Genomic DNA, 26,885 nt, shown 5'->3' with positions numbered 1-26,885 from the left:
GATCTTTAATAATATGCTTGCTGTAATATCTGGTGTTTATTGTTTGATCCTGTATTGCAATAATGAATCCTTCTGTCTCACTGTATATATTGCCTTTTCTTAGCCATGTGTTGGATGCGTCTTGATCTATGTGTGGCTGTGTTAGATGATACGGGTGCTTGCCATGTAGTGTTTTCTTTTTCCAATTTACTTTCTTCGTATCTGTTGGTGTTATGTGATCTAAAGGGTTGTAGAAGTGGTTATGAAATTGCAGTGGTGTAGCCGATGTATTTATATGAGTGATTGCTTTGTGTATTTTGCTAGTTTCTGCTCGTTCTATAAAGAATTTTCTTAAATTGCCTACCTGTCCATAATGTAGGTTTTTTATGTCGATAAATCCCCTTCAAAAATGGTTCAAATGGCTCTGAGCACTATGGGACTTAACATCTGTGGTCATCAGTCCCCTAGAACTTAGAACTAATTAAACCTAACTAACCTAAGGACAGCACACAACACCCAGCCATCACGAGGCAGAGAAAATCCCTGACCCCGCCGGGAATCGAACCCGGGAACCCGGGCGTGGGAAGCGAGAAAATCCCCTTCCTCCTTCCTTTCTGCTTAATGTGAATCTTTCTGTTGCTGAGTGTATGTGATGTATTCTATATTTGTGGCATTGTGATCGTGTAAGTGTATTGAGTGCTTCTAGGTCTGTGTTACTCCATTTCACTACTCCAAATGAGTAGGTCAATTATGGTATGGCATAAGTATTTATAGCTTTTATCTTGTTTCTTGCTGTCAATTCTGTTTTCAGTATTTTTGTTAGTCTTTGTCTATAATTTTCTTTTAGTTCTTCTTTAATATTTGTATTATCTATTCCTATTTTTTGTTTGTATCCTAGGTATTTATAGGCATCTGTTTTTTCCATCGCTTCTATGCAGTCGCTGTGGTTATCCAATATGTAATCTTCTTGTTTAGTGTGTTTTCCCTTGACTATGCTATTTTTCTTACATTTGTCTGTTCCAAAAGCCATATTTATATCATTGCTGAATACTTCTGTTATCTTTAGTAATTGGTTGAGTTGTTGATTTGTGCTGCCAGTAGTTTTAGATCATCCATGTATAGCAAATTTGTGATTTTGTGTTGGTATGTTCCAGTTATATTGTATCCATAAATAATAAATGCCTGCTTGTGTCTGTGTATGTGCAGATGGATATGGGTGTGTGTGCGAGTGTATACCTGTCCTTTTTTCCCCCTAAGGTAAGTCTTTCTGCTCTTGGGATTGGAATGACTCCTTACCCTCTTCCTTAAAACCCACATCCTTTCGTCTTTCCCTCTCCTACCCTCTTTCCTGACGAAGCAACCGTTGGTTGCGAAAGCTTGAATTTTGTGTGTGTGTTTGTGTTTGTTTGTGTGTCTATCGTCCTGCCAGCGCTTTCGTTTGGTAAGTCACATCATCTTTGTTTTTAGATGTATCTGTAATTTGTATTATTTAGCATGTTGGATAGTGGGTTCAGAGCAAGGCAGAACCAGAAAGGACTTAATGAGTCTCCTTGGTATATTCCACGCTTAATCTGTATTGGGTGTGATGTGATATTATTTGAATTTGTTTGGATATTAAGTGTAGTTTTCCAATTTTTCATTACTATGTTTAGGAACTGTATCAATTTGGGATCTACTTTGTATATTTCCAATATTTGTAGTAACCGTGAGTGGGGTACACTATCAAATGCTTTTTGGTAATCAATGTATGCGTAGTGTAGCGACCTTTGTTTAGTTTTAGCTTGGTATGTCACCTCTGCATCTATTATCAGTCGCTCTTTACATCCTTGTGCTCCTTTGCAACAGCCCTTTTGTTCTTCATTTATAATTTTCTTCTGTGTTGTATGTGCCATTAATTTCTGTGTAATGACTGAAGTTAATATTTTGTATATTGTTGGTAGGCATGTTATGGGGTGATATTTAGCTGGGTTTGCTGTGTCTGCTTGATTTTAGGTTTCAGATAAGTTATTCCATGTGTAAGTGTATCAGGGAATGTGTATGGGTCTGCAATGTAACTGTTAAATTATTTATAATAGAGGGAAACATTCCACGTGGGAAAAATATATTTAAAAAACAAAGATGATGTGACTTACCAAACGAAAGCGCTGGCCGATTGATGGACACACAAACAAACACAAACATACACACAAAATTCAAGCTTTCGCAACCAATGGTTGCTTCATCAGGAAAGAGGGAAGGAGAGGGAAAGATGAAAGGATGTGGGTTTTAAGGGAAAGGGTAAGGAGTCATTCCAATCCTGGGACCGGAAAGACTTACCTTAGGGGGGAAAAGGGACAGGTATACACTAGTGCGTGCGTGCATGCGTGCGCGTGCGCGCGCGCACACACACACACACACACACACACACACACACACACACACACACACACACACACACACACCCGTGTGTAGACAGGTAGGTGTGTGTGTGTGTGTGTGTGTGTGTGTGTGTGTGCGTGTGTGCGCGCGCGAGTGTATAGCTGTCCCTTTTCCCCCCCTAAGCTAAGTCTTTCCGCTCCCAGGATTGGAATGACTCCTTACCCTCTCCCTTAAAACCCACATCCTTTCATCTTTCCCTCTCCTTCCCTCTTTCCTGTTGAAGCAACTGTTGGTTGCGAAAGCTTGAATTTTGTGTGTATGTTTGTGTGTCTATCAACCGGCCACCACTTTCGTTTGGTAAGTCACATCATCTTTGTTTTTTAAATATGTTAAATAATTTAGTTAGATGTGAATGTGTTGAGGAGAACTTCTTTAGCCAGAAATTTGCTATTTTATCTTTTCCAGGGGCTTTCCAATTGTGAGTGGAATTAATTGCTTGGGTGACTTCATGTTGCAAAATTATCACTTCAGGCATTTGTGGTATCATCTTGTATGTGTCTGTTTCTGCTTGTATCCACCGTGCATGCCTGTTATGCTGTACCGGGCTTGACCATATGTTGCTCCAGAAGTGTTCCATGTCTGTTATGTTTGGTGGATTGTCTATTTTAATGTGTGTGTTATCTATTGTCTGGTAAAATTTCTTTTGGTTTGTGTTGAGTGTTTGGTTTTGTTTCCTTCTATTTTAACTTTTTTTGTATCTTTTAAGTCATTTGGCCAATTCTTGTAATTTCTGCTTCTTTTCATCTAATTGCTCTATCGCTTCTTGTTGTGAGATTTCACCTAACCTTTTTCGTTTTTTGTCTGATATTTCATTTCTTATAAATTGTGTTAGCTGTCCGATGTCTTTTCTCAGTTTTTCTATTCTGATCTGTAGCCTGTGTTGCCATGCTGGTTTTGTGGGTTTCTTCTGTGTCTTGGTTGGTTCTGCTCTCTGCCTAGTGTGTATATTTGGTGTAGTGAGTGCTCCTATATAAATCAGTAGTTGTAACTCTTCCATAGTTGTATTTTCATTTATTTTGTTGTGTATGATTGTGTTGATAGTTGTTATCGTTGTTTCAACTTGTGGGTTATTTGGTGGGCTATGCAAGAATGGTCTATTATTATTATTAGTATTATTACATTGTGAGGTAGAAATTTGATTAATATTCCATACTTGGACATCTTCTATTATCGTATCGATTGAATCGACTACAGACAGGAACTGTTCCACGTCATAGTCAGGGACATTTATAATTTTCTCACGTATATAAATAGGTAATCTTCCTTTTTAAAATACGTATCACTTCGCTATTGGAAATAGGATCACTCCAGTACCTCGTTTTATTAATGTATTTCTCGAAATACTGTCTTAATGAACGTCATTTACTATTATAAAACTCCAGTTGATACACCTCCGTTCATCGCCTCTCTTGTTTGCTACTCGACCTGTATTTCACTAAGAAAAGTTGTTCAGACTCTGCACATCTATTACAATTCTCACACGCTACTGCCGCCCACAGTACTGCTTCATCTGTGGTCTTGGACACAATAAATCGAAGTCTGTCATGTTCAGACCAACTGCGAGGAAAAATATGCTTCAAATTGTTGATGAAAATTTTTGGATGGATGTCAGCTTTTTCAGTTGAAAAGGTAGGAAACTGTCTGCTTCTGAATGTGCTTGTCGCAACCTTTAAAGACGACAAGTACCCCCTTTGTACAAAAGTGTCATTTTCATTTCCGTAACAGTCACAAAATTTATCGGGTGTATTCACGCAACAGTTAGATTTTACTCAACTACAGGATTTATTATTCCTAAGCATGTCTTCAGAATAGCTGCCTGTACTCAATACATTTCGTGAAGGTGTTTTTCTTTTTTTTTTTTTTTTTTTCTAATTGTGACAATTTAAAATTTATTTCACTTTGCCACTTAGGTAATTCTTCAATTACTTTATCTTTAATAGCCTGAAACTCACTAATAAATAATTTGATAAGTTCATCATTTGCCATTTCCTTAACTACCTCAGCTTGTTTCAACTCAAGAGTGGTATTGACTTTCTCTTCGATTTACTTATTTTTAACTTCTATCCGCTCAAGAAGATCATCATCTAATTTTTTAGTTTGGTCCTTTAAATATTTATCTATGCCCTTGCAAGTGTTTATTTTGAATTCTGACATCTTTTTAGACAGATCCTCAATTTGCACGTTAGCCTTCAAGTAACTACTTTTACGGTTACAGATTTTATCTGACAAATCACCATGCCCTTTTGAAATAGTTTCACATTTAGTATCCTTCTCATAAATTTTACCCATAAATTCAGTGCATAGGTTGGTCATATCCATTAAAACTTTTATTTCTAATTCACTAAATTTAGTATTTAATCGTTCTTCCCACTCTACTTTTTAAGTTAGCGAATTTCATTTAATTTTCTATTATCATCTTTAAGTGACTTGAACTTCAGAACACTTCCTGTTGCACAGAAACATCCTATACCATTCCTTAATTGTTTTCTTATCAGGTTGATCACATTCTTACACATGACGATAATTTCTTTGCACAGTAATTGGCAATTTTGTTTCTGCAAACCACACTACTGGTTGCGCGCGCTGCTGTGGAGTCACCATTTTCACTTCGTGCGACCACTATGCACTCTGGTGACAATACTTGGCACTTCTGACACAGGAATATAAATTCTTTGAGATGCTCTACAATGTGGTGCATTTTTCATTGTCGTATGAATATGGTTTTTCTCTCCTGGGTTGTTATTGGGGGAGGTTTGAGTGGGACACCCTGTATATGAACTAACTTAAAACAATTACACATGTGGTGCCTGTTTCAGAAACAATATGAACCACATGGGAACTGTTGACATATCATAATGTAAGGAAAAACTGCAGTATCTTTGATTTGCAGTGAATGCAGGTAGTGTAGTGCCACTGTCCTGAGGTGTTAAAAATATTGGTCACTATGTTGCGTCAAGTAGGGTATGAGCAAACATAATCGAAATGGAGGAAGCATGTAATATTATGATATAATAGTTGTGGCTAGATTTTTTTAAAGAACTGATGTCATTACATTTGTTTGTAAGTTACATTTCTACAGAAAATGCTGATTTCGTAATACATTTGTGTGTGGTGTACTAATAAATGTGAATTATCCCTTAAAAAATTAGGTTGGTAAACCAGCGACATTCACAGTGGATGCCTCAGAAGCAGGAGAGGGCACACTGGAGCTGGTTGTTAGTACAGACAAGACAACGGTTAAAGCAGAGGTAGTAGCCTGTTCCAGAGGATTATATGATGTCACATTTGTGCCTCATGAACCGATACCACATTTTGTCAACATTTCATTCAACGAAGAAGATGTGCCAGGTTAGATTTTTGCTTTCATGCTCACTTATCATTACATCAGAATCGTATTATTATGTGAATAGTGGAGAAAAACATATAAAGAAAGCACTAGATTACATTCAAAAATGTGAAACTATTCATTGCATTACGGATATATAAACAAATATGTCACTTACAGATTATACCTTAGGCCTCTTCAGATTGACCATCTGCCACCTACGAGGAGTACGAAGAGCGATCTAGGACTGTGGGACACGCGATAGGCATGTTGTCGAACCCCTCAGCTGTCATTGTCCGTAGACAAATCGCGACGATGCCGCCACTTCCTTATTTGAGGAGCTCCTCATTTGACCTCGTGAGGTTGAATGGACCCCTTTCCAGACCACCTTACCTCAGAAATAATATGAAGGCTCGGCTCCTTCCACACCGAAGGTGATGACTCTAACCGTTCAATTACAGAGATGGTCATTATGAGTTATCTATAATATTATTGATATGAATTTTCTAATTACTGCATTATGTTAAATGGAACAACAGTCTGTTATCTTTCCATCCCAAAGTTCCCATTACTTCCACAATAAAGTGGATAGGCAATTTCATAGTGAAGTTCAAAAAAGAAAATTATTATGAATCAGGTACACAGAAAAAGGATAAATAATTATAAGATGGGGTTCTTAGAAGCGCTTTTGAAAATTATGTTTTGTATACAAACAGTCCTGCAACTGAGAGATTCTGTGTGTCTCATAGTAAAGGTAAAGCCTGATCAGTTTGAATACAACACAGCTTAACTAGGCACGATGCTATTGAAAGTAGTGTGATGTTTCCTTCCTCTAATCCTTGAACTGTAGCCAGTTGTAGAGGGATCTACCATTTACTTTGTTAACTGTAAGTGGGCCGATACTCTCCAAAATGACAAATTACAACTGAGTACATGAACACCTTTTAATGGTGTCCTTGAGCGCCCGAGCCGCAGACAGGCACTTTAGGGCAAACACATTACGACAAGTGGTCCGGATGGCCACAATTTGTGTGGAGGAAGAGTGGGCTGCAGCCTGTCTCCTTGTTGATACCCATACACATTCAAAGATTCTAAGAATTCAGAAAGAGATTTTCACTTTGCAGCAGTGTGTTTGCTGGTATGAAACTTCATGGCAGATTAAGACTCTGTGCCGGACAGAGATTCGAGCTCGGTACCTCTTTGCCTTTCGCGGGAAGGAGCTCTACCGTGTGAGCTACCCAAGCGTGACTCACGACCTATCCTCACAGCTTCAATTCCCAGTACGTCATTCCTACCTTTGAAACTTCACAGAAGCTCTTCTGCGAACGAAAGAATATTGTGGAGACATCACTTTGCCACAGCCTGGTGGATGTTTTCAGAATGAGATTTTCACTCTGCAGTGGAGTGTGCGCTGATAGGAAACTTCAGGGCAGGTTAAAACTGTGTGCCGGACTGAGACTCGAACTCGGGACCTGTGCCTTTTACTGGCAAGTGCTCTATCATCTGAGCTGCATTCCCGGAATTCATTGACAGGGCTTCACACATAAAAGTTCAACAGATTTGAGTCAGGAAACACGTGAGGTGGCAGTATTGGCAAGCCACAGCCGAAACACTTGTTGTAGAGAATTTGTTCTGTATATTCCCAAATGCCCACCATGAACCATGGACCTTGCCGTTGGTGGGGAGGCTTGCGTGCCTCAGCGATACAGATGGCCGTACTGTAGGTGCAACCACAACGGAGGGGTATCTGTTGAGAGGCCAGACAAACATGTGGTTCCTGAAGAGGGGCAGCAGCCTTTTCAGTAGTTGCAGGGGCAACAGTCTGGATGATTGACTGATCTGGCCTTGTAACACTAACCAAAATGGCCTTGCTGTGCTGGTACTGCGAACGGCTGAAAGCAAGGGGAAACTACAGCCGTAATTTTTCCCGAGGGCATGCAGCTTTATTGTATGGTTAAATGATGATGGCATCCTCTTGGGTAAAATATTCCGGAGGTAAAATAGTCCCCCATTCGGATCTCCGGGCGGGGATTACTCAAGAGGACGTCGTTATCAGGAGAAAGAAAACTGGCATTCTACGGATCGGAGCGTGGAATGTCAGATCCCTTAATCGGGCAGGTAGGTTAGAAAATTTAAAAAGGGAAATGGATAGGTTAAAGTTAGATATAGTGGGAATTAGTGAAGTTCGGTGCTGGAGGAACAAGACTTTTGGTCAGGTGATTACAGGGTTATAAATACAAAATCAAATAGGGGTAATGCAGGAGTAGGTTTAATAATGAATAAAAAAATAGGAGTGCGGGTTAGCTACTACAAACAGCATAGTGAACGCATTATTGTGGCCAAGATAAACACAAAGCCCATGCCTACTACAGTAGTACAAGTTTATATGCCAACTAGCTCTGCAGATGATGAAGAAATTGATGAAATGTATGACGAGATAAAAGAAATAATTCAGGTAGTGAAGGGAGACGAAAGTTTAATAGTCATGGGTGACTAGAATTCGTCAGTAGGAAAAGGGAGAGAAGGAAACATAGTAGGTGAATATGGATTGGGGGGAAGAAATGAAAGAGGAAGCCGCCTTGTAGAATTTTGCACAGAGCATAACTTAATCATAGCTAACAATTGGTTCAAGAATCATAAAAGAAGGTTGTATACCTGGAAGAATCCTGGAGATATTAAAAGATATCAGATAGATTATATAATGGTAAGACAGAGATTCAGGAACCAGGTTTTAAATTGTAAGACATTTCCAGGGGCAGATGTGGATTCTGACCACAATCTATTGGTTATGAACTGCAGATTGAAACTGAAGAAACTGCAAAAAGGCAGGAATTTAAGGAGATGGGACCTGCATAAACTGAAAGAACCAGAGGTTGTACAGAGTTTCAGGGAGAGCATAAGGGAACAATTGACAGGAATGGGGGAAAGAAATACAGTAGAAGAAGAATGGGTAGCTCTGAGGGATGAAGTAGTGAAGGCAGCAGAGGATCAAGTAGGTAAAAAGACGAGGGCTAATAGAAATCCTTGGGTAACAGAAGAAATATTGAATTTAATTGATGAAAGGAGAAAATATAAAAATGCAGTAAATGAAGCAGGCAAAAAGGGATACAAACGTCTCAAAAATGAGATCGACAGGAAGTGTAAAATGGCTAAGCAGGGATGGCTAGAGGACAAATGTAAGGATGTAGAGGCTTGTCTCACTAGGGGTAGGATAGATACTGCCTACAGGAAAATTAAAGAGACCTTTGGAGAGAAGAGAACCACTTGTATGAATATCAAGAGCTCAGATGGCAACCCAGTTCTAAGCAAAGAAGGGAAGGCAGAAAGGTGGAAGGAGTATATAGAGGGTTTATACAAGGGCGATGTACTTGAGGACAATATTATGGAAATGGAAGAGGATGTAGATGAAGATGAAATGGGAGATAAGATACTGCGTGAAGAGTTTGACAGAGCACTGAAAGACCTGAGTCGAAACAAGGCCCCAGAAGTAGACAACATTCCATTAGAACTACTGATGGCCTGGGGAGAGCCAGTCATGACAAAACTCTACCATCTGGTGAGCAAGATGTATGAGACAGGCGAAATACCCACAGACTTCAAGAAGAATATAATAATTCCAATCCCAAAGAAAGCAGGTGTTGACAGATGTGAAAATTACCAAACTATCAGTTTAATAAGTCAAATAAGCAAAATACTAACGCAAATTCTTTACAGACGAATGGAAAAACTGGTAGAAGCGGACCTCGGTTTAGATCAGTTTGGATTCTGTAGAAATGTTGGAACACGTGAGGCAATACTAACCTTACGACTTATCTTAGAAGAAAGATTAAGAAAAGGCAAACCTACGTTTCTAGCATTTGTAGACTTAGAGAAAGCATTTGACAACGTTAACTGGAATACTCTCTTTCAAATTCTGAAGGTGGCAGGGGTAAAATACATGGAGCGAAAGGCTGTTTACAATTTGTACAGAAACCAGATGGCAGTTATAAGAGTCGAGGGGCATGAAAGGGAAGCAGTGGTTGGGAAAGGAGTGAGACAGGGTTGTAGCCTCTCCCCGATGTTATTCAATCTGTATATTGAGCAAGCAGTAAAGGAAACAAAAGAAAAATTCGGAGTAGGTATTAAAATTCATGGAGAAGAAGTAAAAACTTTGAGGTTCGCCGATGACATTGTAATTCTGTCAGAGACAGCAAAGGACTTGGAAGAGCAGTTGAACGGAATGGACAGTGTCTTGAAAGGAGGATATAAGATGAACATCAACAAAAGCAAAACGAAGATAATGGAATGTAGTCAAATTAAATCGGGTGATGCTGAGGGTATTAGATTAGGAAATGAGACACTTAAAGTAGTAAAGGAGTTTTGCTATTTAGGCAGTAAAATAACTGATGATGGTCGAAGTAGAGAGGATATAAAATGTAGACTGGCAATGGCAAGCAAATCGTTTCTGAAGAAGAGAAATTTGTTAACATCGAGTATAGATTTAAGTGTCAGGAAGTCGTTTCTGAAAGTATTTGTATGGAGTGTAGCCATGTATGGAAGTGAAACATGGACGATAACCAGTTTGGACAAGAAGAGAATAGAAGCTTTCGAAATATGGTGCTACAGAAGAATGCTGAAGATAAGGTGGGTAGATCACGTAACTAATGAGGAGGTATTGAATAGGATTGGGGAGAAGAGAGGTTTGTGGCACAACTTGACTAGAAGAAGGGATCGGTTGGTAGGACATGTTTTGAGGCATCAAGGGATCACAAATTTAGCATTGGAGGGCAGCGTGGAGGGTAAAAATCGTAGAGGGAGACCAAGAGATCAATACACTAAGCAGATTCAGAAGGATGTAGGTTGCAGTAAGTACTGGGAGATGAAGAAGCTTGCACAGGATAGAGTAGCATGGAGAGCTGCATCAAACCAGTCTCAGGACTGAAGACCACAACAACAACAACAACAACATTCCCAAATGGCCACGTGAAATAGTGCCCGTCCATCATCATGTATGTACCGTATTCATTCTTTCACCGTGGGGGATGTCTTCTGAATGAAGATGGCACGACTGCACATGTGAGTGTATCGTATCGGGGAAACTGTTGGTTTTCGGACCTGCATGTTAGGATTATTTGCTTGTTTCATTGCCCTCTACTTGCATAATAATAGTCAATCTGTATGTTTGAGTGATCTACCTGGTTCTTTACCCTGCAAATCTTTGTAATGAATATTCTCAGTAGAGAGACGAAGTGAGAAGGAAAACACCAATAAGTTTGCACAGTGGCGATGGAGCGATAATAGTGCTCGTGTGGCAAAAAGGGGATGGGGGTGGGGGTAGGGAAGGGGATGATTACAGGCATTGAAAATTGCAAACAAAGATATGTGCCAGCCACAGGTCAAAGACCTAAAAATATTGAAACACTGACTATAGCTTCTTTCTGTATGAAAGCCAGTCTCCTCTATGAGAAAGCAGCCAAAGGTTTCAACTTGCAGAAATTCTGTCCACAGTTATGGAACAAGGAACAGAAATAATATGGATTTAGAATACACTAGATTAAGTACATTTCAAAATAGTTTTGAATTTACTGCCATAAAGCTATATAATAAACTGCTTCTGACAAGGAGAGATATATCAAAACCCATTTCATGCATATGATATGTGGTTTATGAGCAAATACAAAATGAGACATTCATACAAAATAATACAGGCAGGATTTGTGTGCGTAGGAAACATTAGTCCTGTACTTGGTTAGGATAGTGGTGTGACATTTGAAAGAGCAACTAGACACAGAAACATGAGTCATTATTAAAAAAAAAGGGGGGCGTGAAAGGCCTAGCAGCTCCCATAAGAAGTTGTATAAAAGGAGAAATGAAAGAAGGAAGAAACTGCTAAAAGTGGCTAAGGATCCTTTAGGTTGTTGGGTCAAGTTACATTTTGTACCTCAAATTCTACTTCCATATGGGAAAAATTGAAAATACTTTAAAACACGTCTTAAACTGTTAACTTTTATGGCACATATATTTCTGTGAATTTTTGCAAAAACTTCTAAGGAGTTTGCTTCACTAAGTGTCTTGTCACAAAATTAGGTACAGCATCGTCACATCCACTCACTGTAGTCCGCTGGCACTAAGCACTGTGATTTGCCTGCCTTACAGCTTCATTGCCGCATGTACACTTAGCAGTGCACTAGGTCAGTGTCAGCTGAATGTTCTGTGCTTCTGTGTGATATTGTGTGTTCACTTGTGGTTTCAGTCTTTCACAGAATAAAGCATTGATGTGTGTTTGGTAGTGAATGAAATGCAGGAGCAAGGGCATACATGTAACCTTACTCCAGTCACTGTGCATATAGGCCAAAAAAACATTTGAAAACAATCTAAAATTGTCATATTGAACATACTGAGGATGTTTTCTGATCTGGTCAACCTTAAAGAACCCAGGAGTAATATAAATTTTGTGCTAGTTCATAAAATGCCAAAAACAACCTTATAGTATTTTCGAATTGACTGTATGTTTTACTAACAATACAGTAAATATTGGTAGAATTTCTAGATGTGAGCACAGGTTTCGATTCTCCAAGAAAGGCTAATGAAAATGGAAATTATATAATTTGACAATTCTGGCAAGAAGTTATTGTGTAGAACAGTATTTTGATACTATGGCAGAGGAGAGTATTCAGAACTAGAAAAATACAGAGTGATCGCAGTGAAAAATATAATTGTTCTGACTCGTAGAACTTCATTCTTTGTCTTCTCTGTTCAGTTGTCTTCTGATTCAGAAAGTATAATGATGGACAAAAAAATTTAAATAGAATCCAAAGACATTGTGGCAGTAAGCATGAAGTTTTGTGTAAAATGCACTTACTGTGTGCAGGGGACAATAGTCTAACAGTATACTTCAATAAAACTTGGGTTTCACAAAAACCACACGCAAAAATATATTTCGCTCAACTTAAGTGGAAAAATTAGCCTGAAAGTACTTATGTATACTGTATATCGATGATTTGACTGACAGGTGCAGTGATGAAGGGTCAGTAAGAACTGCAAACAAAAAATTTTCAGGGGGGTAAGGAATATTTTTGGTAATATTAAGTTGACCCATCGGAACTAAAATCCCGGCGGTGGCAAACAAGCACTCCCACACTGGCTCGCACGGAATCTCTCATAACTAAAATGCACTCATACGTGACATGACGTAATAATGATGCCTCGGAGGTTACCGAAATTAATTTTGTAGTTTCCTTAACAACTTTCTCACCAGAAATTTCCACTATGTCCAACAGAATGCAAATTCATTAGCGATGACATTTTATGTTACACAGGTGGTACAGTTTCACAAGGTATTTCAGTTTTATCTCAGAAAATTTTTATGTTTTCATAATAAAATATGGATCACATGCATCTATAACCTTTCAATGTTCATATATTATTTTCAGTCCAAACATGTCAGTGGTTCTGTTTTTTCCACAGGTTGAAGTAATAAAAATATTAAGCTTATCCATTATGAATGTTTAAGAAACTGTGACTGTTTGTTCAATTTGATTACAGAAAATTGCAACCAGTAACTTTTTGAAATACTTCCGCATTCTGTGAACTGATCTTCGAACCTTTTGAAGTTTATCTTGAGGTGGTGTACAGGAGGTTACATAGCTATTTCAAAACGTAATGCTGGGTACTGCCTCTGACAAGAACATGGAACATGCTTTAATGCATCTCCATGAGTTATGTTAAAGGACCAAGGACATCTACATCTATATCTACATGGCTACTAAGCAAATCACACTTGCGTGCCTGGAAGAGGGTTCACCTTCACAATAATTCTGTTATTTCACTCTCCAACAACGTGTGTGAGCTCTTGATTTCCCTTATTGTGATGATCATTTCTCCCTATGTAGGTTGGCGTCAACAACATATTTTTGTTTTCAGAGGAGAAAGTTGATGATTGAAATTTACGGGAGAAGATCCCGCTGCAGCGAGAAATGTCTTTGTTTTAATTATGTCCACCCCAAATCCTCTATTGTGTCCATGACACTCTCCCCTATTTCTTGGTTGAACAAGATATGCAGCCCTTCTTTGAACTTCCTCAGTGTCTCCGTTAATCATGTCTGGTAAGGATCCCACACTGTGCAGGAGTACTTGAAAAGATGATGGACAAGTGTAGTGCAGGTAGTCTCTTCAGTAGATCTTTTGCATTTTCTAAATATTCTGCCAATAAAACACAGTCTTTAGTTTGCCCTTTTCCACAACATTTTCTGTGTGTTCTTTCCAATTTATATCTTTTTTATTGTAATTCCTAAGCATTTAGTAGAATTTACGGCCTTTAGATTTGATTGATTTAATGTGTATCCTAAATTCAGTGGATTCTGTTTTAGCACTCTTGTGGATGACCTCACACTTCTCTTTATGAAGCGTTGATTGGCACTTTTTGAAATTGTTTTGCAATTTGTTTTGATCTTCTTATGATCTTGCTAGTCAGTAAACCACAGCATCATGTGCAAACAACCAAAGACGGCTGTTCAGATTGCATCCTAAATCATTTATGTAAATAAGGAATAGCAGAGGGCCTATAACATTATGTTGAGTAATGCCAGAACTCACCTCTGTTTTACTCGATGACTTTCTGTCAGTTGCAATGAACTGTGACCTCTCACAGGAAATCATGAACCCAGTCAGATAACTGAGATGATATTCCATAAGCATGCAATTTTATTTCAGGCATTGGTGAGGTACAGCCTTCTGGAAATCTAGAAATATGGAATAAAGTTAAAGTCCCTTGTTGATAGCATTCAACACATTGTCTGATTAAAGAGCTAGTTGTGTTTCACAAGAATGATAGTTTTCTAATCTGTGTTGACTGTTTGTCAATAGACCATTCTCTTTGAGGTAATTCATAATGTTCGAACATAATATGTGTTGCAAAATCCTGCTCCATATTGATGTTAATGATATGGGCTTGTAATTAAGTGGATCACTTCTACTGTTGACCTTGCCTAGTCAGTGGTGCGGGTCTCCTGCATCATCCCCCTACGCTCGTCCGAGTATGGGACCTAATAATCATCACTCCTACTGCCTTTCTTGAATTTTGATGTGGCCTGTGCAACTTTCCAGTCATTGGGTCTGGATCTTTCATTGAGCGAGCTGTTGTATATGTATATGTTGTACATGTATGGAGCTATTGTGTCAGCATACTCTGAAAAGAACCTAGTTGGTATACAGCCTGGAAGAGAACACTTGCATTTGTTAAGTGATTTGAATTGCTTCCCTACTCAGAGGATATGTACTTTGATGCTACTCATGTTGGCAGCTGTTCTTGATTCGAATTCTGGAATATTCACTTTGTCTTCTTTGATTAAAGCATTTCAAAAGGCTATGTTTAATAACTCTGCTTTAGCAACACTGTCATCGTAGTATTTTCATTGCTATCGCACGGAGAAGGCATCGATTGTGTCCTTCCACTAGAATAATTTACATGCAGTCAGAATCTCTTTGCATTTTCTGCCAGCTTTTGAGACAAAGTTTAATTGTGGCTACGCACTGAAGTCCATGCTAAATTTCGAGCTTTTATAAAAGATCACCAGTATTGGAGATCTTGCATTCATTTAAATTTGTCATGCTTTTTTCGTTGTTTCAGCAACAGCGTTCTGACCTGTGGGATAAGATCTGTTTTTTGTTAATTTATTTGGTATAAATCTGTCAATTGCTGTCGATATTATTTCTGTGAAATAAAATCACATCTGGTGTACACTTACATTGTTAATTCAGATAATTGTTATATCAGGCTTAGCCAACTTTCAGTGCCTATAAGGACCTAAGCATCAGTGCTTTCTGTTAGCACTTGGAGCTCTGATATTTTCCCCAACACAGCTAGCACAATTTACAACTGTTGCACAGATGATTCTAGATCTACATTCTTCCAGTGTTCAGCTCGCATCCTTTGAGACTGAAGGTCCTTTTCTGTTTCCCTGAGAAACTTTAACCTAAAAAATCACAAAGTCCACGCCACACTGCCCATGCTATCCGTGTAGCCATCTACAGTGTGTAATGGACTCCTGACCTATTTAGCAGAACCCAAAGCCTCTCCATCCTATGGAATAAGTTGAGGAACTTGCAGCCTATACATGGTCACAGAATCGTCTGAGCCTCTGAGTCATTCACTCAACTCTATATGAGTGGTTCTGTCGACTGTGCTGCAGATAATGCACTCTGGTTTCCTCTCACAAGCAAGACAAGCCATCTTCAGACTTCACCTCCCTCCCTCTCTCCCTACTCCGCCTCTCCCCATCCCCATCTCCCCCTCCGCCTACTCCCTCCCCATCCCCCCCTCCGCCTACTCCCTCCCCATCCCCACTCCCCACTCCCGCCCCTGCCCATCCCACCCCCTCCACACTCACGGCACCGTGTCTCCCTCCCCCGCCCTTCCCAACCCGCCCCGCACCCTCCCCCTGCCCCCTCCCTCCCCCTGCCTGCTCTCCCCCACCCCGTCTCTCAATCCCGCCCCATCTCACGACCCCGCAACCCGTTCTCACGACCCCGCAACCCGTTCTCACGACCCCGCAACCCGTTCTCACGACCCCGCAACCCGTCCTCACGACACCGAACCCGTCTCCGAATGCCCCTCAGCCCCACCCCGTCTTCTCTGATCTCATATCAGTGACCAGACAGATATTTCATAAATTTATGGAAAGAGAAAGGGGGGTTCACGAAGTTGGTTTGAACTGGGACTTCCTGCTTGGCATTCCAACTTTGTAACCACATGACAATGATGCTGTGGCCAATCACATTCAGTCAATGTTACACATTTTGAGCTTGGACCGTTCAGTGTCTCTATTTTGTTTTTCTTTTCACAGTTCCGTGCACCTTCTTATTTTCATGCTTGACCTGTGTTCAGTTTTTGATAGGCTATCTACTGTTCCATTTTACCACTAAATCTGAGGGGGGAGGGGGGGGGGGGGGTGCGGTGAGGAGTTTCTCTTGCTAGAAGCCGACAGATATTAACACTAAAATAAGATGATGCTCTATCGTGCATGAAGTACATGATTGATTGCACAGCTAGAGGCACATCTGCTACTGATCAGGTAGAACAATCTCTACAAAATTATGTTAACTTCTTCCGTTGAGCTTGGGTGGAAGGAAGTGATGTCCTACCATGCCTACTATGCCGGCCCAAACATTGACAGAAAATCTTTGTTGATGACTTGCTTCAACAGTTGCATGAATATTAGCATCTACCCTTACACACTGATTGTGAAAATTTACAATCTGATCTCGCTGAAATGATACCCAATCTGTGAGCAGCACTGTTGCACTATAATTAGGGTTGACACTTTGATGAATAAACCATTAACAAAAGAGTACCCATGCAGGACGATTAGCTGCTAGTAGTGCCTGCACATGCTGTAAATGTATGGATACAGCTGGTCGTCACATAAAACTTATCAGGCAGTCATGTGGTCAACATTCAGTGTTGCAGCTACATGTCTCATACTGACACTAGGGTCCTCGTTTACTGCATGAGGAATTGCCGCCCCTCACTGTGATTCCCTCATCCTCCTAGGCCTGCCCCAGTTGCAAGTATCAGGCTTAACTGCCCCATATTCCCTAAGACAATGATTAGTGGCTTCAAATGTTTTCCTGTTGCGGTGTGTTCTGTACACCAAATGGGCTTCTGCCATCTCTGAATTTGTGTACACGGCCATTGCAGAAGCCAAATCTCTGATTCATTCTATGTGGTAATGTGTGTGCTTTCAGTGGTCATACTGATCGCTGGAACAGATGATGTTACCTTTAAACGAGCAATGGCGGACATCACATGGCAACAGGGACATGTAAAACAACAAACTGGCAGTGCACAACATAAGCAGACGTCACCAAGAGTGCATGTTCCCCATGAGTCTAACGTTGTGTTCTTGTGTATTTCCCCTGGTTAGTGAGTTGGAGAAAATGAGTTTTAACATGGATACAAATTGTTTCAAGACCCATGTTTGTGTAACATAATTTCTTCATCTATGTGTGAGGAGAATGTCCTGCAATTTGTGTTGTAGATTTTTGTACAACCTGTAGTTGTATGTTTTACAGCTGTGATTTGAGAATATCTTTATTTTTGTAAAGGGATTTGATTTCACTTTTTAACCAAATAATTTCACATGTGCTTTTGCTATCTGGGCTGAGATGCTTTGACATGTTGTTTTTTATTCTGATATATTTTGTAGTCAAGTATTATGACACACACTCTTTGTTATATCTTATTGCAAGGATAGTTTTTGTTGGTTTAAGTTTACATTTCTGAAATTCATGCATTGTTCTAACTTCCTGGCATGGCAGCAATAGTTCAAGCTCATCCATTATGGAATGACTGTTCATTCAATATAAATATGGAAAATTGCAGCTTCAAGAATTTTCTTTAGGAAAGTAAATCATCATATTATAGGATAAAAATAGGGATATCTGTATCTTTTTACTAAATTATAACTAACTGGCAATGCCGTAGGACTGAGAGATGACCTTGAAATAAATGGCAGCAGCAATGTGGAGTTGAGCTCCTCTGCGAGGATGGCCGGTTCATCATATTCTGTTGTCTCTCTGCCAGTCATCTGAAAATTGCAGTATACGTGACTGATCTCAATTTTTAGCACAATCTAGTGTTCTCAATGTGAAACATTTCGTTTTGACTTTAGAGTTCAGTACGGTATTGATAGCTTCTTCGTAGCTGGACGAAACCAGTAACCAGGTAAAATGGCTGAATTGTACTTGCATCCATACTGTCAGTTCATTGTCTTTGGTAAACTGTTGTAAACACAGTTCTTAAAGAGATTACAGCTTAGAAGCTATATTATTGCAGTGAACTGTGGCATTACTCAGTAGTGAATGAGTGTCGTTCTGGTGCCATGGGGTTGCACTTATTATAGGTTACTGGTAGGCCTTGTACATCAGCATGTTATTGAAACCAAGCAGAACAGGGAATTTTCTGGGAACTAATAAGTTTTTTTCACAATGACTGTGTTGAACAGTGTGACACGAGCTACCATTTCAGGGTCAATTCTGTTTCTTTGAAATTATAAATCTGCACAAGCACATGGGTTTTGTATATGCCCTGTTATGTTAAAATACCAGCTAGTTAGGAGTGATTGCTAGATTAATATATTCTCATAATGTATTTCAAGTACATAGATATAAGACATTATGCAACTCATTCACAGCAACTACAGGACAAGAACTAAGTCACTTACAAAGAAGACATATTTCTACCCTTTAGCAGAGTACATGCCAAATAAACAAGAGTGTCGAGCTAAAACGGTGCACTGGGCCCATGCCTCCTGTAGGCAGTGGGCTACACCATAGTGCAGAGTAGCATGTACTGAACTACACTGCACTGCACTCAGCCTCAGTCTGCCACTTGTTCCCCTCCATGCATGTGCTGTTGTTAGAGGTGCCAGTCCATCTTTGCAGTTGCAAAGTAAGGAGGGAAACAAACCGGAACTTCTGAGTCAGCCCACGAAACATAAAGTTTAGTGCAGCTGGTAGCACAGTGTCGGGTTCAGATTGTGATCTGGCACTTAATTTTAGCTTTCCACATACATTCAGTATTTCACTTGTTAATTACTTTATATTGTGCCACCTGTCTCATTGTTTGCAGTCCACAGTTCAAAATATTCTGTCTTTCACTTTCTCTTTTCCAACCATACTCAAGTGCTAATCCTCAAGTGTTTAGCAATAAATTTTTTGGTAGTTTGATCAAGTGTGGCTCACATCCGACCCCCATTTTCCTTTGTCCTACTCTGTCAGCTAGAGGTGAAAGGAAATTGAAGTTTCCATGAAAATTTAATGTATAATGCCATTAAAAATATGCTTTCTTCAAAAAGTATGCCTCCAGAATATGTCATTTCCTGATTCTATTACTGCACTTTTATCACTGAGTACCAGAGTAAATCCTGTAAAAAGCCACCTGAATTGTTATATTTTTGTTTGCAGGTAGCCCTTTCCAGTGTGATGTGTTGGAACTAGGTGCTAGAGAAGTTCGTCAGATGAAGCATAAAGAGTCACGAATGGTGACTCTAAGGGGTGAAGGACTCAAAGATGTTGTTGCTGGTTCCACAGCATATTTTGATGTCGATCCTAAGGGGCTTGATGGTCACATAGATATTGAAATAATAGGTAAGTAAAGACAAGGAATGTCAGAGGTTGTTTGCTGTATACTCTCTGTGCCTTTTTGGAATTGTAATACCTATCTTTTTACCTTATCATATTCTGGGAAGAAGTGAGATGTTGAAAATAAGGGAAAGAAGTTAGATGTTGAAAATAAGGGAAAGAAATGGCACAATATGCCATAGTAATTTGGTACTAGTCGAATTGTGGTAATTTTCCCCCCTTCATACATTTGTACATTGCAGAACATCAAACGAATCGGAAAGAGATTTTCTCCCTGCTTGCCATGCGACCTCGGTCACGTGATCTGATGTCACAGTCAGAGTCAGCAGAGTCCAAGCCTAGATATTCCTAAGGGGTATCATTCTGGAAGACAAGGCTTGTGAAAATTCCCTGAAGGTTGTTGTTCACTGCATTGAACAACTGGTTGAATCACATAAAAAGACTCCGTAATTTCTCATTTTAGACTATAAGTGGAGAAAGTGAGATGGTGGTTGTAGAAAATGTAAAGAATTGGAAAACACTACATTGCCATGCTTGAGGCATGGTTATTAGCCCAGAGGTATTTGCAATGCAAGTGAAACTGACTTCTTTTATGGTTCACGGGTTGCGAAAATATATTCTATTAAGGGAGAAAAATACCACAGGTGTGTGTGTGTGTGTGTGTGTGTGTGTGTGTGTGTGTGTGTGTGTGTGTGTGAGAGAGAGAGAGAGAGAGAGAGAGAGAGAGAGAGAGAAGTGAGGGAAGTGGGAAGCTGACTCCATTAATAACAGGAAAATTTAAAACCAACAAAGTGTTTAAACAAAACTTCAAAAAGCTACCTTGTACTTATAAGTACAACAGCAATGCCTGGAGGAGTTTAGGTGCCAAGACAGGTGCAGCAGGGTGGAAAATTGTACTTATTATTATTGTCCAATGTGCTGTACATTCCGAGGAAACACAGTTTGTGGGGAATATAAATATTGTGTTCCTTCCACCTTACTGCACAAACCTCTGAACGTGGGCATAAAGCTGTTAAAGCTAAATACAGTGTAGGAGCAGTGCAGAAATGTTTCGTTCCTCGAGAAGTGGAAAGTGACGACTTAACATTCTACAGACTGTGTATATGTTTGTTGCTGCCTTCAATCGTGTGACAATGCTCGGACGTCCACTCTTCTCTACATCGTGAATGTCGGTTCGGCCATTTTTAAACCGAATGCACCATTTCTGGACGGAACATTCATTCATTACGTCGTTTCTGTACACTTTGCACAGTTCACGATAAATTTCTATAGGTTTTAGGTTTTTGCCAACAAAAACCGTATCACAGACCACACCTCACAAGTGGCGGTACTTTTGATTGCAGCGCACATTTAAAATTCGAATATCGTAAAAACCAGACGCGCAGAGACATTCCTGCTGCCACAGATGGATGCTGGCTGAGTCCCCGAGCATATACATACCAAAATGTACGTGATCAGTGCACGCCTTGTTGTGGCAGGCGGAAACGTTCCCTACTTTCTGAATAGCCCCCGTAGATTATTCGAGCTTTGCTAAAATTCTCCCAGTGAACCGAAGTAGACTATTCACCTTGCCTGCTGCACTCCTCGTCTGCTCATTTCATTTTAAATCATTTAGACCTATTTGTTTAATTGACGTGACTGGTCAAGTATTATGCTACCAGTTCTGTATTCGAACATTATGGAATTGTTTTTCCTACTCGTCTGCATTAATTTTACATTTTTATGCATTAGAGCTTGCTGCCACCAACTAGAAATTTTGTGAAAGTCATCTTGTATCCTTCTGTAGTTAATTAATGATGACACCACAAGCACCATCAAGCAAGCAGCTGCACATTGCCGCTTACATTGCTCGTTAGGCCATTTATGTACATCACACCTCCCTATAGCACTCCTGACAAAGAACACTTGCCGTTGAGAAGAAAATTGTGAGTTCTATTAATTAAGTAGCCTTCGAGTCACTCACATTTTGTGAACCTAATCTGTAGGCTCAGACCTTCGTCAACAGTCTGCAGTGAGGCACTATGTCGAAAACTTCCAGAAGTCTAGGGATGTGAATTCTACCTGTTGCTCTTGATGCATTGCAGGATATCGTGTGAGGACAGGGCAATCTGAGTTCTGCATAAGCTTAAAATATTGCAGCAAACTAATGTTAAGGATATTGGTGCATAATTTTGTGGGCCCGTTCTTTTCCCCTTTTTTATATACGGGAGTCCATCTGCTCTTCTTTCCAGTCGCTTGGAACTTTGTACTGGGTGAAAGATTCACAGTAAATGCAAACCGAGCAAGGGCTAATACTGTAGAATACTCTCTGTAAAACCAAATTAAGATTCCACCCGGTCTTCGTGACATTTGTTCCCTGTGCCAGGGATACCTATTACTATGTCCTTCATATGGGAGTCTTTGTGCCTGTCAAACGATGGTACGCTTGCGCGATACTCGTGTGTGAATGTTTTCTTAAATGTGAAATTTAAAACTTCAACTTTTCTTTTGCTTCTTCTGTCTTCACACCAGACTAGTCAATGGGTGACCATAGAGAAGCCTTTGACCTGCCAAGCCTTTGTGTGAAGAACAAAATTTTCTCGGGTTCTTGGCAAGATCTTTTTCTAATTTATGAGGATGGGAGTTGTTGTATGCTTAACACATTGCCCTTTTTACAGAGACCGAATTTGTACTAAATTTTGCCTGTTGCCATTGGCAAATTCCTTGTTGAACAGAGTGTGCAACAGTCTCTGCTCCTCAGCATTTTCCGAATTTCGTTATTAAAACATGGAAGGTCTTTTCTGTCCTTAATCTAATTACTTGACACATACTTCTCCATAGCATGATTTACAGTCAGTTTAAACTTTGCCCTTAATTACTCTATGCCCTTCATATTGGAGATAAGCAATGTTCATTCATTACTAAGTGGCTGCTTATCTTTTGGTTTTAGCAAAAATACTCTCCTAGCCCTCTTGATGGATTCACTAACTTTATTAGCCATCGTCACTACAATATCACGATAACTAATTCTTGTCCGTATACAGACACTGTTGATAAGGTCAGGTCTGCCCCCTTACATCAGATTTCCCAATAACAAGTTAATGCCCCCCCCCCCCCCCCCCTCCTTTCCCGTACCCACTTGATGTAGCCAAAGGAGTGGCCACAAGTTCACTCACAGGGTGTACAGGCAAAACCAGACGGTTGTCCTCATCGTCGAATCTGCTGAGAAGATGGATCTCCCTCATCGAATCTGCTGTGAGGTGCCTCAGCAGCAGAGCCCACGGGAGAAATGGGCGATGCCTGAGGTGTCCCATCTGATGCACCATGTTTTCTGCCACTGCTACACCCAGGGCAGCAGTGCAAAGATGCTTGACCTTGTCCAAAGGCATCGTCAGCTGTTCACGAACTGCACCCAGCTCCTCCCTATTTGTTGTGATACTCATAGCATTTTCTTAAATTAATTTTCTACACAGTTTTAGAATTGAATATTATTTCTTAAAACCCTAAATAAAAGCTTCAGTTTCTTGAATATCTTGTATCCAACAGCAATAACTAACAAGTGATATGCCAGCTGAATAAATTTCATGTAGAGCTGTGAATACTAGGAAGGGAAAATTGCACTCACATGAAACAAAATATGGCTAAGGGGAAATTTTGAATTGGATATACTACAGCCGTAATTTTTCAGGAGGGCATACAGCTTTACTGTATGGTTAAATGATGATGGCGTCCTTTTGGGTAAAATATTCCGGAGGTAAAATAGTCCCCCATTCGGATCTCCGGGCGAGGACTACTCAAGAGGACGTCGTTATCAGGAGAAAGAAAACTGGCTTTCTACAGATTGGAGCGTGGAATGTCAGATCCCTTAATCGGACAGGTAGGTTAGAAAATTTAAAAAGGGAAATGGATAGGTTAAAGTTAGATATAGTGGGGTGGTAATTAGTGAAGTTCGGTGGTAGGAGGACCAAGACTTATGGTCAGGTGAATACAGGGTTATAAAGACAAACTCAAGTAGGGGTAATGCAGGAGTAGATTTAGTAATGAATAAAAAAATATGAGTGCGGGTAAGCTACTACAAACAGCGTAGTGAACGCATTATTGTGGCCAAGATAGCCACAAAGCCCATGCCTACTACAGTAGTACAAGTTTATATGCCAAGTAGCTCTGCAGATGATGAAAAAATTGATGAAATGTATGATGAAATAAAAGAAACTATTCAGGTAGTGAAGTGAGACAAAAATTTAATAGTCATGGGTGACTGGAATTCGAGAGTAGGAAAACGGAGAGAAGGAAACATAGTAGGTGAATATTGATTGGGGGTAAGAAATGAAAGAGGAAGCCGTCTGGTAGAATTTTGCACAGAGCATAACTTAATCATAGCATACACTTGGTTCAAGAATCATAAAAGAAGGTTGTATACATGGAAGAATCCTGGAGATACTAGAAGGTATCAGATAGATTATATAATGGCCAGACAGAGATTTAGGCACCAGGTCTTAAATTGTAAGACATTTCCAGGGGCAGATGTGGACTCTGCCCACAATCTTTTGATTATGAACTGTAGATTAAAACTGAAGAAACTGCAAAAAGGTGGGAATTTAAGGAGATGGGACCTGGATAAACTGACTAAACCAAAGGTTGTACAGAGTTTCAGGAAGAGCATAAGGGAACAGTTGACAGAAATATGGGAAAGAAGTACAGTAGAAGAAGAATTGGTAGCTCTGAGGGAGGAAGTAGTGAAGGCAACAGAGGATCAATTAGGTAAAAAGACGAGGGCTAGTAGAAATCCTTGGGTAACAGAAGAAATATTGAATTTAATTGATGAAAGGAGAAAATATAAAAATGCAGTAAATGAAACAGGCAAAAAGGAATACAAACGTCTCAAAAATGAGATCGACAGGAAGTGCAAAATGGCTAAGCAGGGATGGCTAGAGGACAAATGTAAGGATATAGAGGCTTCTCTCACTAGGGGTAAGATAGATACTGCCTACAGGAAAATTAGAGAGAAGAGAACCACTTGTATGAATATCAAGAGTTCAGATGGAATCCCAGTTCTAAGCAAAGAAGGGAAAGCAGAAAGGTGGAAGGAGTATATAGAGGGTCTATACAAGGGCAATGTACTTGAGGACAATATTATGGAAATGGAAGAGGATGTAGATGAAGATGAAATGGGAGATATGATACTGAATGAAGAGTTTGACAGAGCACTGAAAGACCTGAGTCAAAACAAGACCCCGAGAGTAGACAACATTCCATTAGAACTACTGATGGCCTTGGGAGAGCCAGTACTGACAAAACTCTACCATCTGGTGAGCAAGATGTATGAGATAGGCGAAATACCCTCAGACTTCAAGAAGAATGTAATAATTCCAATCCCAAAGAAAGCAGGTGTTGACAGATGGGAAAATTACCGAACTATCAGTTAAATAAGTGACAGCTGAAAAATACTAACACGAATTCTTTACAGACGAATGGAAAAACTGGTGGAAGCCGACCTCGGGGTAGATCAGTTTGGATTCCGTAGAAATATTGGTACACGTGAGGCAATACTGACCTTACGACTTATCTTAGAAGAAAGATTAAGGAAAGGCAAACCTACGTTTCTAGCATTTGTAGACTTAGAGAAAGCTTTTGACAGTGTTGACTGGAATACTCTCTTTCAAATTCTAAAGGTAGCAGGGGTAAAATACAGGGAGCGAGAGGCTATTTACAATTTGTACAGAAACCAGATGGCAGTTATAAGAGTTGAGGAGCATAAAAGGGAAGCAGTGGTGGGGAAGGGAGTGAGACAGGGTTGTAGCCTCTCTCCGATGTTATTCAGTCTGTATATTGAGCAAGCAGTAAAGGAAACAAAAGAAAAATTCAGAGTAAGGATTAAAATCCATGGAGAAAAAATAAAAACGTTGAGGTTCGCCGATGACATTGTAATTGTGTCAGAGACAGCAAAGGACTTGGAAGAGCAGTTGAACGGAATGGACAGTGTCTTGAAAGGAGGATATAAGATGAACATCAACAAAATCTAAACGAGGATAATGGAATGCAGTCGAATTAAGTCGGGTGATGCTGAGGGAATTAGATTAGGAAATGAGACACTTAAAGTAGTAAAAGAGTTTTGCTATCTGGGGAGCAAAATAACTGATGATGGTCGAAGTAGAGAGGATATAAAATGTAGACTGGCAATGGCAAGGAAAGCATTTCTGAAGAAGAGAAATTTGTTAACATCGAGGATAGATTAAAGTGTCAGGAAGTCGTTTCTGAAAGTATTTGTATGGAGTGTAGCCATGTATGTAAGTGAAACATAGACGATAAATAGTTTGGACAAGAAGAGAATAGAAGCTTTCGAAATGTGGTTCTACAGAAGAATGCTGAAGATTAGATGGGTAGATGACATAACTAATGAGGAGGCATTGATTAGAATTGGGGAGAAGAGGAGTTTGTGGCACAACTTGACTAGAAGAAGGGATCGGTTGGTAGGACATGTTCTGAGGCATCAGTGGATCACAAATTTAGCATTGGAGAGCAGCGCGGAGGTTAAAAATCGTAGAGGGAGACCAAGAGATGAATACACTAAGCAGATTCAGAAGGATGCAGGTTGCAGTAAGTACTGGGAGATGAAGAAGCTTGCACAGGATAGGGTAGCATGGAGAGCTGCATCAAATCAGTGTCAGGACTGAAGACCACAACAACAACAACAATATCTTTTGATGTAATAAAATCAGCTGGTAACTTTAGACATGGAAAACAGAGTGGTTTTATTTTTTATTTATTTACGCATCCAGTTCCGTAGAACTAAATTGAGGAGTAAATCTCCAAGGTCATGGAATGTGTCAGTACATGAAATTGCAGCATAAAAGTAATAACAGATAAAATAAAATGTTTATGAACCCAAAAAAAAAGTCAAGCCATAAGTTTACTTAAACGCAATCAACAATATAACACACGAATCAGGTTAATGTTTCAAGGAGCTCCTCGACAGAATAGAAAGACTGACCCATGAGGAAACTTTTCCGTTTCAATTTGAAAGCACATGGATTACTGCTAAGATTTTTGAGTTCTTGTGGTA

At 39.8% G+C, this 26,885-nt stretch overlaps 1 protein-coding gene across 1 annotated transcript in view; it reads left to right on the top strand.

Moving 5' to 3' along the window:
- LOC124596486 (filamin-B) overlaps window positions 1–26,885 on the top strand; it is an 896,651-nt gene that overhangs the window by 731,384 nt on the left and 138,382 nt on the right. Inside the window, exons 35-36 of the mRNA XM_047135636.1 lie at window positions 5,547–5,745; window positions 19,667–19,849. Of these exons, the coding sequence (XP_046991592.1) occupies window positions 5,547–5,745; window positions 19,667–19,849 (382 nt within the window). The remainder of the gene's footprint in view (window positions 1–5,546; window positions 5,746–19,666; window positions 19,850–26,885) is intronic.

Source organism: Schistocerca americana, chromosome 2 (genome assembly GCF_021461395.2).
Source record: "Schistocerca americana isolate TAMUIC-IGC-003095 chromosome 2, iqSchAmer2.1, whole genome shotgun sequence".
NCBI lineage: Eukaryota > Metazoa > Arthropoda > Insecta > Orthoptera > Acrididae > Schistocerca > Schistocerca americana.
Note: the sequence above shows the minus strand (reverse complement) of the source record. Positions and strands in the feature narration are given on the sequence as shown.